Below are 14,241 nucleotides of genomic sequence, written 5' to 3' on the forward strand. Positions count from 1 at the left end.
CATAAAAAGAAAAGTCCTTCGTCAGATATATTTAAGACAAATAATTTTTCCTTTGAAGAGTAACTGGAAAAAAGTCTGATTTACTCATGTATACTGCAGTCCAGTGAACTTTATGATTGGATAAATAGCATATTTTCCAAACTTCACCCTACTTCCCAGAGTTGACCTCAGTATTAATGTCAAAGTATGCTGACTTTTGTATTATATATAAAAAAAAGTATCTACATTGGTTTTCAGTCAATTTGGAACTAATATCCATCATGTAATATATTTCTCATATTTGTGCTGTGTACATTCAGATACACCCACAAAAACTAGTCTGTTGATGACTTTAAAAATATACTATGATGACAAATAAATTTGTTTTATTACAAAATGAAAAGCTTAAGAATATATTTTTATTAGGCATGTTGGTAACAAGTCATTACCCTATGTATATTGTTGACTTATTCAGTATATTTCTAAAAGTAAATAAATTACAGTTTAGTTTTTTTTGAAAGCAAAAATATCATTTCTCCAGTTGTTGAGGAGTACTAAAAGCTTCGTAGACATTAGCTGCAAAGTCTTTCACTTGCTCCATCATCAATAGATCCTAGCAAAGATGAAAATAAAACATTACAGTTTGTAAAAAGTATGGTTAATTTGAATTCATTTCTGCAACCAAGCAACAAATTTAGCTCTAAGTTCTGTGGCATTAAGGCCAAAAAGAAAACCATTTAATGAAAGGGCCATTTTTTTCTAATAATAAATTCTAGGACATATTTATTGTTTAGTTCTTATGTGAGGGATGGTGGATATGGTAATTATTCAAGCGTGACTTTGAGAGGAAGACCCCAAATGGTCTTCAAATGGATTTTTGCGTGTGCCAACTGCTAGATAAGTATCTACTGAGTAAATGATTACAATACTAAAGATACAAGTCTAAAGGTACTTTTGCTGGAAGCTGACACGATGTGGTTGAAGTATATTACCTTCTAGAAGATTTAAATAATATAGTAGTATGTCACATATACACACACATAAGCCACTCATAGGCACTTGAGAACAAGGGTTCTTAAGGCACTTATGAATGAAAAGATAAGAAAAAATTACATCTTTTTTTTATTAACCTTTAACTAAAATCTAGCATTTCCTTCAATCATGAATGTAAGCAACAAAATGACAGTATTAGCAGAACTTGTGAATTTGCCTTCAACAGAAATCAGACATTTTCATATCATATAATTGCGGAAGTTACATGAACTGCCATTAGATTTTATTTAATGCATAAACAAAGAAGCAATATTGCTACATTATAAATTTGATTTTAAAAAGTATTTTGAAAACTGTATGTAATTGGTTTTCTTTAGAACCTATGTGTTTTACAATACGCATTTACAGATAATATGCTTAGAAGGGGTCCATAGACTATATCAGATTGTGAAAAGATCCATGCCACAGAAATAAGTGCCCCTGTGAGTGGCAGAGAAACAGTAAGTGAACATATCCTTTGTGTTCTCTCTTAAGCATCAGAAAACTCAAGTGAGCTTTAGACAAGTCTTGATCTCAACAAATTCATGGTTATTGACTCCGAACACTACTTGGTGTTTTAACTCATAGAAATCACAGTTAAAAATTGGTGAAAGTCTTGTCAATTAATAGCGTAGTATATAAATTTAATCTATATTCGGTCTCACTAAAGAACTTTGTACACATTAATATCAACAATATTTTTACTAGATTGAAACCTTTTGTTTTCATTATCAATTATACAATTTAATTAATGGAAAACATAAATTTCTTAAGAACTGGTGACGCTGGTGATGCTATATCATCGGTTGTATTGACCACTTGTCTGTCAAGATAAGATGAACAGTCTACTGATGAAGCCAGACACTTTATGAAAGATGAAAATAGTAAAGATAAGGTTTCAATGTTAGTAGTTACAACTTTTTTCTCACACTGATATACATGTGAAAATTGAATTAAAATTTAATTAAAAATTTAAAACTAAGTTTTTAATATAAAAAAATTTGAGCTTAAATTAAGTTTAAAATTAAGTGAGATGAAATCAGCTTCATTCATTCTTTCTTCTGCAAGATGAATGTCTAACTCTCATGGGTGAGAAAGGTGACAGAGAAGACTGAAGAGAACAGTGAGAGAAAATAAGCATGTGAAGGACAAGTCATTGATACTATACAGAGAAAGGAAGAAATACAACCCAAGTCTCAGTGCTCTTCATGTTTCTGAGTAGACAGTCCACAGAGAAAATACTCTAATTTGTCTGAGACAAATGGCACTGAGAAGATGCTGTGTTTACACTTAGGCCTAGGGTCTCTTCTCACTGCAAATTATTGTAGTAGTTTGGAACTGAGATGTATTGCAAGTAATTTTTTATATATAAGTTTCCAAGTTTGCAAATGACACAGAAAAAAAACTTATGTGGATTCAAAGTTATCCTTTTAATACATCAGTCTTAATGCATTTTAAATGCTTTCATAAGAAAGAAGATAGAGTAATAGGCAGTGAAAATTTTAAATAACTTACTATCTATGCAGATTTTAGTGAGATTATTGATGTACTATTAATAGTTATAGTTATTTATTATTAAAATGCTTTACTTTTCCACAAGTTTTTTTGGTTTTCCTCAAAATTTGAGGAACAGTATCACTGATCTGTCTCAAGCCTCAATATTCTCACTAGCACAGCTTAATGCAAAACATTAACACTAAATTCAACTGACCACTAGAATGTATCGGGGTTAAATGCAGTCTAACAGGTGTTGGACTATAACATGGGGAAAGCTAATACATTTGCCATGATACATTAGGACTCTCATGAGGCACTGTATCACACTCCACATGTGGTTTAAAGGTTTTGATTTCTTTGAACAAATATCACAGGACAGAAATGTAACTTCACGTTAGACAAACAGGAACGCAACCAAAAATACAATCTGTTTATAATACCCCAAAGCTTTCTTCTTACCTGAACAAAATGACTAGGTGTTTCACTGCAAACTGAATGGATCTGTCCATTTATTATTGGAATTATCTTAGCTAAAGGCAGGCTGACACTGGAAAGACTAAAAAATCATCACAGTAATAATTATTTTCTGAAGTTTTCACATAGGTATTTAACATTTTAATTATAAAATTAATAGCTATTGAAAAATACAGAAATGTATTAATAAGAAAATAAAAATCACACATAATGCTACCATCTAGAAATAACTATTACTGGCTATTACTGACATCATGGTTAATTTCTTCTAGTAATGCTTATGTTTTTTTAGCATACAACTATAACTTTCCAAGCAAAATTGTTTTGAATTTTTATTCATATAAGCATTTTTTTATTCTTTTTAAAGTTCTTCTGAAGTTTTTGTCTGTTTTTAAATGATTATGTAGTAATACATCCTCTTTGAAATTTATTAGGTCCCTAGAGTTAGAGATCTAAGTTTTTGCCTAATTTTCCTTAATATAAATGTATATCAACATGGGATTATTGGACCAAAGGTATGAACATTTTTAAGGTTTAAAATGTATATTGCCAAATGCCTTTTGCTTCCCCAACACTGTGTGAGAACGCTTACTTTATCATGCCTTCTTTTTAAAATATCAAGCATTATCTTTTTCTTTATCTTTCTATGTCTGATAGCTGAAAAGGTATCTCACGGTTTTGGTCTGTATTTCTCTTAATTACTAGCAATGTTTAATGTTTTTTTCTTCTACTGCAGTAAACGGTACCATTATTTATCCGGCCGTGTAAGCAGGAAACCTAAGCATTATCTTTGGCACTTCCTTCTGTATTCTATATCCAATTTCTCCACAATCCTAAATATTTCTTTCTTTTTTTTAATCCTAAGTATTTCTTAACTGTCTATTTTTCCCCACTGCCAAACCTAGTCCAAGCTAAGCATCATCTCGTCTGCTATAGCTATAATCTTCTAACTTTTAAGTGTTCAATAAACATTTGTGAGATGAAAAAATGAACGTGATACGTGATTCTGTATGATCGTTGAATGATTATGTGCAACATAATGTGTGATTATGACAGCTAAAAAACAAATTTTTATGTGTGGATTATAGACTTAGGTTTAGTACATTAAAGATTATACTTCATACATTTAAATCCGAGGCTAGACTAGAAATTTCTTTTTAAATATCATGAAAATGCTGAAGCAATGGTGTCTAACCAGTATGCTGTGCTGAGGTTTGATGCAATGCCTAAAAACAAAAAGGAAGGAGGGAGGATTTATGTATTCCTGAAGAAATCAAACATTATATTCTTACAATCAGGGCTGAAAATGAATACATTTATGTAGTTGTAAAACTAGCAGATAATTCATCAAATGAGAATCTACAACAAGAATGCGTGGTTATTATAATGACCAAAGTATTAAATTATGTAGGCCAATAATGGCTTACAGTACTGGAATAAAATGAGAGAATGCATTAAACTTTCAAACATTTTTAGTTGTGTATTCTAAAGAGTTTTAAAAATCCAATAATTGGAATCTGGCCTGTAGAAAGGTAGTTTCACAACTTAAGCACTTCTATACAGTGGCAAAGTTTTGAGAATAAATGAAAGTTTTAATACTGAATCTAGAAGGAGTTCTACCAATGAAGGAGTCACTAGTTTAACCAAGTTTAATTTGTTGAAAAATTAGCATTAAAATTTATCCTCTAAGATTTTTTTTGTTACCTAGAACAAAAAATAAACGCAATCAAAATACTATTTTGTTAGAGTAATCATTAGACCGACAACATTTTTATGTCATCTTACCTATTCATGGAGTTACCATGTTGTAGGTCCTGTTCAGTAGGTCGAAAAAACTCAGCCATATTGTCTAGCAGTCTACTAAAACCGCGGTTTAAACAGGTATTCAAAACTGTACTAAAATCTGGACTACACAAAAGAAGAAAGATAAATTACTTTTCAGATTCTCAATGAAAAAGGATAACTGTAGCTATCTTTGACAGTCATCACTACTTCTAGTCACAATCTAGTTTTTACATCCTAAAATACTATAAAAATATATCAAGGGGTCAATCTTTAAGAATTAGTATACAAAGTGGGCTTATTATTTAGTGCAACACAAAGAAAATATTCATCCATTTCTCTAGATTTTCTTAACATTAGTTACCATTTTGTACAAAGCATTCTTTAAAAAATATCAATAGTATTACTATAATGCATTCTTAAAAAATATCAATAATATTACTTCTTTTGAGGAAACTCTTGAAGAGAAATCATCTTATAGTCACAAGTTATTGGTTTACTTTACATACTCCATCATGAAATCTCAGTGATTTAGAAAATTTTATTATCCTGTATAGATGAAGAACTGGATACTGGAGGATGAAGAAATTTGTCAGATGGTATGTAGTTAGTAAATGGGGGAGCTTGAATTTGAACCCAGGCCTTTTTGATCTTAAAGTTCAAGCTCTTTTTGTTATACTATATTAGTACTTCACAAAATCTCTTTGCTATAAAGAATATGATATGTGTACTATGACAGAAAATGCCTAATTGAACAGATTAGTTCTATCTTTGAAATGCAGAAATCTTAATCCAGACCAACTCATGGGAGTGGAGGGCTAGGACTATAAATCTGGGAATTGTTAGCATAGATAGTAAAGCAATGGGAGTATGAAACGAATTGCTTGGGGCAGTTGAGGATGAAATAAGAACAAATAAATACCTTGGAAACACTAATATTTAAAGGAAAGACAAACACAGAGGAACCTAAGAAGACATGATCTGAGAATTGAGAGAAAAATGAAGGTTATACTGCCATGGAAACCATATGAGAAAAAAATTTCAAGAAAGGCTTGATCGACACTGCCAATTATCAGAGAGATGAACATTATAGGTTGATTGGATTTGGCAAAAGATCCTTGATGACCTTTTCTACAGCTTTGTAGAGTGATTTGGTGGAAACTTGAATAAGAAAAAAAGGGAGATCACTATTGTAGAGAATCAAGGGACTAGAACTTGATGGATTCAGATAGTAGATTCAATAGCTGAGTTAACCTAAAAATTTGCTGATTTTCTTCAAGATCATGAAATGAAAAAATATTATAAGCAGAAGATGTAATTTCCTCAGAAAATAAAAATAGAGAAATAGTCTTAAATTATCTTTAATTTAAAAGAAGATTTGATGTTTTAATCACTTAAGATAAAGTGGGAAGGACTGGTATTACTACTCAGATTTTATAATGATAAAACTACCTAAAAGAGTTTAAATGGCTCAACCAAAGTTGAACAGCTAATAAATAGGAGAGTCAGCCTTGAACTTAGGTCTTCTGGTCTTCTAATGCATGAATTAAAATAGTAATAATTCAGAGAAGGTGTGAAATTTTTATGAAAGTTTTAGGAACATTCTAGTCTATCCTGAAAGGGTGAGGGGCAGTTCTCAAAACTGAATATGCATGTGTGTGTACACATTAGTGCACGCGTGCGCGCGTGTGTGTGTACATGAAGATTAGTTGGCGCTGGATAGCTCTGACTCTCAAGATCATCTCTTTGCAACTCTCCATGTCAGCACTGAGTGACTTCAAAATGGTAGTCAGAACTACTGTGGCTACAATTTTTTTTTTTTTTTAAATTAACAAAGCTGGTTCTTAAACATTTACTATTTACTACTATACACTAAGTATACCAGAGTTGTCCTTGAATGCTTTTTTTCAAAATATAAATGCTATCTTCCAGTCCCTCAACTAGTATATCACAATCTCTAGGCTAAGGAAGTAGTGGGCAAGGCATGGGTATCTTAAAAAATCTTTGCTTCCCTCCACACCTTAATAAGAGAACCACTAATTTAAGTAGGAAATCCTACCTAAAGGCAGAACAATAGATATGAAATTTAATTTTAACAAAATATTATGTTGACTATGTTGTTCAAGGAAGACTAAAAAATGGTCATAGTACGCTCAAAATAGAAACGTTTCTGTTACATGCAGTATACCTACCTCTCCAACATGTCTCTAGTTTCATTGAGTAGTTTAATAGTGGTGACATCTTTAGGAGAAAGCCCATAGGCCTGTGAAAATAAAATGCCATACCTAAGATTTCAGATATTAGCACAGGGTTATGATGAAACCAGACATATTAATAAACGCAAGAGTTCAAGAAATCTAACAACAATAAAAAAAAATGTTAAACTAAAAAACTGTAAAAGTTCATGTATACAGGTAAGAAGTATTTAAAATATGAGTCAAAGTAAAATTATACTTTGTGAGATCTTTGTTTATCTGGCCTCTCTTGGACACATTTCTTGGACACAAAGAAAAAAAATAGTCCCTGTGGTTGCAGAGGACTAGTTTTTTCTTTTTTCATTGGTAAGACATTTTATCAGGACATGTATGTGCCTTTTTTCATCAATTTACGCTAGTCTGGGGCTCTGTGTGTTCTTTCGATTTTGAGTTTCATGTTTAAATTCAACTCAGATAAGATCTGGTCTATCATTCCTCTCTTTATACATTCTTTTGAATCGTCTTCTTTTTCAGTTCCACTGTTGAATTTTAAAATTTGGAGATTATTTTATCATTCCAGATGCTTTTTTAATACTCTTATTGCATCTCCTTAAAATTCTAACTTGTAAGTTTTCTCCTATTTCTTTCATTAATTCTTTCCCATCTTTTCTGCTTGTTCTTTTTAGCCTATATCCTACAGAGATGCCTTAAATGGGTTGTGACTTATTGCCTATTCATGAATGTAGGGTCTTTCAGCTTCCAAGCAGGTCTATCTCTGGGATGTTTAGGGGAGGGAAAAACTTGTGGGCAAGATATGACATAGCAGTCTCTGTTCTCATGCTGAGGTATGGCATAGAGGTCTTTCTGGTCTAATAAGCTTCTCTAGTTGTCAAGTGAGGGATTCTTTCCTCTACAGCAAAGAATGGGTAAAATCCGCTCACATATGAAAAAAAACAATAATTATTTTAAAATGAGGTATATAACCTGCAACCTTTGGTACTTTCATTATTCTTAAGCAATGAATAACTTAAATCACAACTGCCTGGGACACACCAGTGTGTAGCAACAGTGTGGTGGATAATTGTTAGATTAGGCCTTCTTTGTTTCTCAACTTAATGAGTACAACTTTCTTCAGTCCATTTTGATACTGCCATCAATTTATTTTAGAAAGCAAATGTGATTGTGATACTGGTCTGATTAAAATTTACCTTTCTCTGTCTGTAAATTGAAGTTCACACTGTCTTGGCATATGAAGCTCTTCATGATCTTGCCCCAACTGTCAGCTCTATCTTCTGTGACTTGATCTCATAAAAATACGACCTAGCCACATGAACTAAATTTGTCTCCTGAGTTTCCCACCTATAATGAATATGTCTTGTTCATTTTATATCCTGATCATACATCATAGTATCTGTCACATAACTAATACTCAATAAAAATTTGCTGAATATCTAAAATTACATTTCTAACTAGAAATCAGTCATATCTGAAGTTTGTTTTCTAAATTAATGGGATTTTATTTAAATTATTGAACAATGTCTTTCCATCACTTACCTTGCAAGAGATTCAGAAATCTAAATTTTTAAGAGACAACAAAAAAATTTTTTTAAACATAGAATAACTGGTTTGGTTAAATGGTTATGAATCAAGTACCTGAACTGCTAATGGAGTTTCTTCATCTGGCATCATATAATGGCATAATAAAGATTTGGATCCATCTTTATTAATCCAAGAAGAAGATTTATGCTGCTCAACGAGATTTCTGATTTCTTTTAGTTTTTGCTCCAAGTCCAAAAGGGACAAAGAATGTTTAAGAGAAACACTAGAAACAGAGAAAAGGAAATGGGGATTAACTGAAACTATATGACACAGCTTATAAAGACTCTTTTCCTAACAGGTTACTATCTGAGATCCCGTTTCACCCAGTCAAACCTGAAACTGCTGACTGTGAAATCATGAGAGTAGATTAAGAAATCAGCCATCAGTTAAGGAACATTGTTACAGAACATTGTTACAGAAAAATCTTGCTGCAGATTTTGCAAGAAAATCCCCTTTGTAATTATAGATATTAGAAGTATAAAAGGGAGATAACAGCTTCAGAGGAAGATTTTAAAGCAGGTCTTTTATCTCATGACTCAAATATTTTGGTTTGTTTGGAAATTAATCATTAAGCACTGAAACATTCAAACTTTTCCCTTAGTATCAAAAGGCTGATACTGATGGCGGAGATGGATTGCAGAATTTGGTATCCAGAGCTGTGTCTGTATTAGGTTACAATTTTATGAACCAGCATTTGTCAAGTTTCACTAGCTTCGCTAGAACAATTCTAATTTTTCTTTCATTCATCAGAATAAGGAAGTTAGAAAAGCCAAAGCTAAATGCCTCACCTTCCTAAAATCTTCTGCACAGCTTGCTTAATGACAGTGATCAATTCTGTCAGACCTGTTAAAAGAAAACAAACATAAAGATTTGTTTACTTTTTAAATTCCTCAATAACACAAGTGAACAAATAACAATTACTTTACAGATCATAAACAAGAATCTTACCATCTCCGAGGAGGTGCTGAATACTTGATAAATATTGCTGCTGGACATCGGGGGGAGCGAGAACTGTCTGTACAAAATAGAAGTAAGGTTATATTACCCAATATTATTAGTAAATAATATTTTCAGTATCACTTGAGCTGAGATTTTCAGGACCTGGAATAATGGGCAAAATAATATTCTTTAATGTAACAAAAAGCCTAGTTTCAAAATATGAAAAATAATAAAGTTTACAATCACATGAAATATAAAGATATTTATTTTATAGAAATTATCAGGAAAATAATATTAGGGTTAAATTGTGAACCTCTTGAAACAAAGGGCAATATTTACTTAAGTCTATTAAACTTACGGTGCCATTTTTGCCAACTGCTGCATTATCCAGGTAAATATATCCACCAATAATGTTCAACTGGACTCGTAAAAGAACGACCAGCATACAAGTACTATATACAGCTACAGTACTTCTCGTGAAACCTTCATAGAGAAAAGAAAACCACTTGGTACTATTATTAAAACACAAACAAATGTGTAATATCACAAACTTTTCCTATGGTTATTTTTTCATAAGATGACTTTAAAAATACATTTGTAACTGTTTTAAGTACAAAAATATTATTAATTCCATATTTCAAAATCTGTCTCCTTACAACTTTTTAATGTAAATTAGGTATGATCTCTTAATTGAAACAATAACCAATATATTGAGCGAAGGGTTATATATTTATTAGCTTTAAAAGGAAAACAAAAAAGGACTGGGAAGCACTAACAATTACAGCCTCAGAATTCTGATTTGTCCAGGGAGCTAGCTCAGAGTAAGGAAGAGGGCTAAGTATGGAAGAACTCTAGTCTTCAATGGCAGGCAAAGGAGAATGAGCCCATTCAAGGGCTGGAGGAAGATACAGAAAGATAGGGGAACATCTGGGGATGAGGCTTCACAGCAGCCTAGGACAGACTGTTCAGAACAGAAGAGAGAATAAAGGTGTTGACTGTTCCTGTAAGGTCTAGCAGGAGGAAAACATCCACTGGATTTAGCAACACAGAATTTACTACTGAGGCTTGCAAGACATGCCAGGGTGCAGACATGGGAGTGGAAGCCAGCCTACCGTGTGGCAAAGACTGAGTGGGAGTGAGGAGAAGGGAATGTAGGTCTCTTCGGTATTATACAAGAGCTCTGAGACTGTGCAATAGCTGAAAGGAAATACAGGGTACTACAAAGGTTTAATTTATTTTCAAATAGGCAAAGCATGATTCAGTTGATAAAGATTAGTTGAGTGAATGGGAAAATGTAGGAATAGCTGATAATATGAAGTTCTAAGACATGGGTATATATGTCATATATATATGCCCCACGGCAGCTCTTTATTTAAAATTTTTATCATTAATGAAAGTTTGTATACAATAGCAAAGTAAAGTTACTATCTGGGTTGGAGTAAAAACTTCCTTTAAAGTATAATATTGCAGCTATCAGTACTTAGTGTAGGCATATGTAGTCTAGGGCAGGTTTATATATTACCCTAATAATAATAATAATAATACTGCCACCACTAACATTTACTGAGTGCTTTCTATGACCAGACATCGATTTACTTGCTTTATAAGAATGATTTAATCTGACAAAGCTATGAGGTAGAGAAGAGTCATCTCTTTAGAAATATTTTAAGAATGTGCTATCACACAGAATATGTAGGCTTACTTATAATCTTCAGATCCTCCCATATTTCTAGCTTGTTTGAAGGCCTAAAGAAAAAAAAAATCAGAAAATATGAGAATACTAATCAGATAATCTAACAGAAAACCCTGAACTTTATAACTCTGTATTCGATTATAGTTTATTACAGAGTAACTACAGAAAACAAAGCACACAAAATATAGTGTGAAAGAACTGTAATTTTAGTAACCGGTGATGACATCGTTTTAGTTGGGATGTTGGTATATATCTTTCCAGTCTTTTCCCTCTTTTTGAAGCATATGCATATATGTATTATAAAATCATATAGGAAAAGCAGGAAAATGTTTATTTCTTTCCTTCATTTACCATTTTAAATATAATGAAGTACTAATCTTGTAATCCTTCAAAGGTAAATAATGAAGTATTTTTTATTTTAAAGTATCATTACAAACATATAAATTTAAAAATATATTTGATATGTTTCAACCCTCTGTAGTTACAACTCTTATTCATATTCAATTTGCTCATCTTTGACCAACGAGGATTCTTTTCAGGTTGGTTCCTGAATCATTCTGACATGACCCCATTTAGCCTTTGGGAGCTTCCTTGCTTACTGACATGAAAAGCTGCTATGGGTTTATCTTGTTCATTTCTTGCTGCAGACCTGACATCAGCCATTTTCCCAAGAGTCCTAGATCCCTGTAACGGCAAATGGCAGCTTTCGATTAAGGATATTCTTTGCTACTGGGGAGGTCATTATTTCTACGCCTTTTCAGTAGACTAAGCTAGTGTGTGTGTGTGTGTGTGTGTGTGTGTGTGTGTGTGTGTTGGTGTGTGTGTGTGTGTGTGTGTGTATTTATGTAAACATATATTCAAAGAGATAAAATACATCATGAATTAATACTGATTCTTCTAATTTGAAATTAGGACCACAACAAGGCTTTTAACTTCATGTCATTACCATATTTCTGTATTTCTTTTTGCCAACAGTAGAACTGAGTGAAATCAACATAATTACTAATTTGCTTCATCCCTCACTATGCACAACAGTCTCAGAATAGCAGTAACAATACTGAAAAGACTGTTTTTGCTTTTCAATTCTGTGAGCTTTAAGAGCATAATCCTGCTAAGAATATACAGTCAAATTTCTGTTGTAAAGTCACTTGGCATGGTTTCTCCTTGTGGTTATACCACCAACTAGATACACTTTTAGGTTAATTTGACTTATTTTACCATCATTTCTTAGACATTAAATATAGTCTTATAAGTATGTAAAAGATTTATATGGTCCCAAAGTTAAATTTATACAACACAGTATATTCAAATAAGTCTGTTCTTATCCCGCTTTATTCTCTCCCTTATTCACATGTTATTATCAAAAATATACTTTAATTTGCCATTGTTTTGCTTTATATAAGTAAATATGTATTGATATTCACATCTTCCCCCTTCGATAAATGGTAGCATACTTTACACATTTTTATCTTTTAAAATATATATAACAATATATCCTGGAGATCATTCCATAGAAATATAAAGATAACAGCTATCTTTTTTTTTTCATAATCACGACATACTCCATTGTGTAAATATGCTACGTGAACAGAGTTCAGTGCTTTTCAAACCATCTATGTGAAAGAAAGTTTTTTTTTCTTATTTCTAATCTATCACAGACCAATACTTTTGTAAAGTACAATGAAAGTAAATTACTAGAAAAATGAAATTTAAAAACCCACAAAGGTATACAAAATACAAACCCATATTCTTTATCATTATATTCAGAAATAAATTTACATTTTATAAGAAGCTGAGTTATTGCAATTGTGGGATATTACTGGCTTATCTTTCTTTGCTACTGAACAGACTCTAGAGCTTTGGTTAGGCCTTTCCTAGATGGCACAGGTTCAGAAGATAAAGGAGTAAATCCTACAAGGTACCATTGCAACCTCAAGCTGATGTTTCAGTCTCATGGTGGAGTGCCATATTTATTCTGATGAAATTGAAAATTCACCAAAATTCAAGGGCTGCGTATTTTAATGCAGGTAAATCACATTTTCTTTTGAATGTTACCGGAGAAAATTTCAAAGTTCATTTAATAGACATCTAAAGGAAACAAGAAAATAGCAGTTCCCCAAATTTCAATATAGAAAGTACTTAGTAGCAACAGTCTGTAAAAGGGCAAATTAAGTATTTGTCTTGAAATTGTATTTATTTGGGGTGACTCTGGTAGGAGAGGACAGAGTTATAACCACATAGGACATTTTTTCATGTTGATATTCACCATTATTAGACCTTAAAAGCAGATCTAAATTTAGAGTTATAAGATGAATAAATTCTGGAGACCTAATGTGCAGAATGGTGAGTACAGTTAATAATAATGCATTGTATATTTAAAATTTGCTTTAAGTAAATCTTAAGTGTTTTCACTACACACACACACGCACACACACACACACAAAAGGTAACTAAATGAGGTGATGGATATGTTAATTACTTGGATTGTAGTAATCATTCCATATGTATGAATTTTAAAAATATGAAAAAAATTCACCTTATCTTTTTAAAAGATTCCAATTCCAAATCTATGTAGAACAGAGAAAAATACTTTCTATTTAAAGATTCCTTTCAAATAATGTCTAATGAATCAACTCGAAGTTAAAAACAATGAGACTCTTTAATGACACATAAATATCTATTTAAGAATTGAACAAATCCTTTTGACATGTTCTACTTCTCTAGTGATGCAGGATGTTGAGGATTCTTTGTCACTGAAACTTCACTCCATTATCAATCTTCAATGACAATGTCAAGTACTGAAAACAGTGATCGATGTTTATTTGCTATTATAAAACTGACAAAATATGACTACCGAATCTTTTATTTATTTCTGATTAGTTATTATCATAATTAGTTTACATGAGATCTTAGTTGACTGAAAACTAATACAAAAGCAGTCATAAGACTGAAGGCCTTATTTAATAGACATCCCCCACCCCAAATTGCAAACAGTAATTTCAAATCAAAACAAAGGTGAGAAAAAAAGAACATGAGATATTTAAAGGGAAA

General features: G+C 32.0%; 1 protein-coding gene across 1 annotated transcript in view; it reads right to left on the bottom strand.

Moving 5' to 3' along the window:
- Positions 1-367: 367 nt before the first annotated feature.
- The window catches only part of PEX3 (peroxisomal biogenesis factor 3), a 28,787-nt gene continuing 14,913 nt past the window's right edge, over positions 368-14,241 (bottom strand). The window contains exons 4-12 of the mRNA XM_006915358.2: positions 11,200-11,243; positions 9,856-9,980; positions 9,507-9,573; positions 9,347-9,401; positions 8,613-8,781; positions 6,957-7,027; positions 4,768-4,890; positions 2,968-3,064; positions 368-592 (exon numbers count right to left, since the gene is read on the bottom strand). Of these exons, the coding sequence (XP_006915420.1) occupies positions 509-592; positions 2,968-3,064; positions 4,768-4,890; positions 6,957-7,027; positions 8,613-8,781; positions 9,347-9,401; positions 9,507-9,573; positions 9,856-9,980; positions 11,200-11,243 (835 nt within the window). The 3' untranslated portion in view covers positions 368-508. The remainder of the gene's footprint in view (positions 593-2,967; positions 3,065-4,767; positions 4,891-6,956; positions 7,028-8,612; positions 8,782-9,346; positions 9,402-9,506; positions 9,574-9,855; positions 9,981-11,199; positions 11,244-14,241) is intronic.

The sequence above is a fragment of the Pteropus alecto genome, unplaced genomic scaffold (assembly GCF_000325575.1).
Source record: "Pteropus alecto unplaced genomic scaffold, ASM32557v1 scaffold185, whole genome shotgun sequence".
NCBI lineage: Eukaryota > Metazoa > Chordata > Mammalia > Chiroptera > Pteropodidae > Pteropus > Pteropus alecto.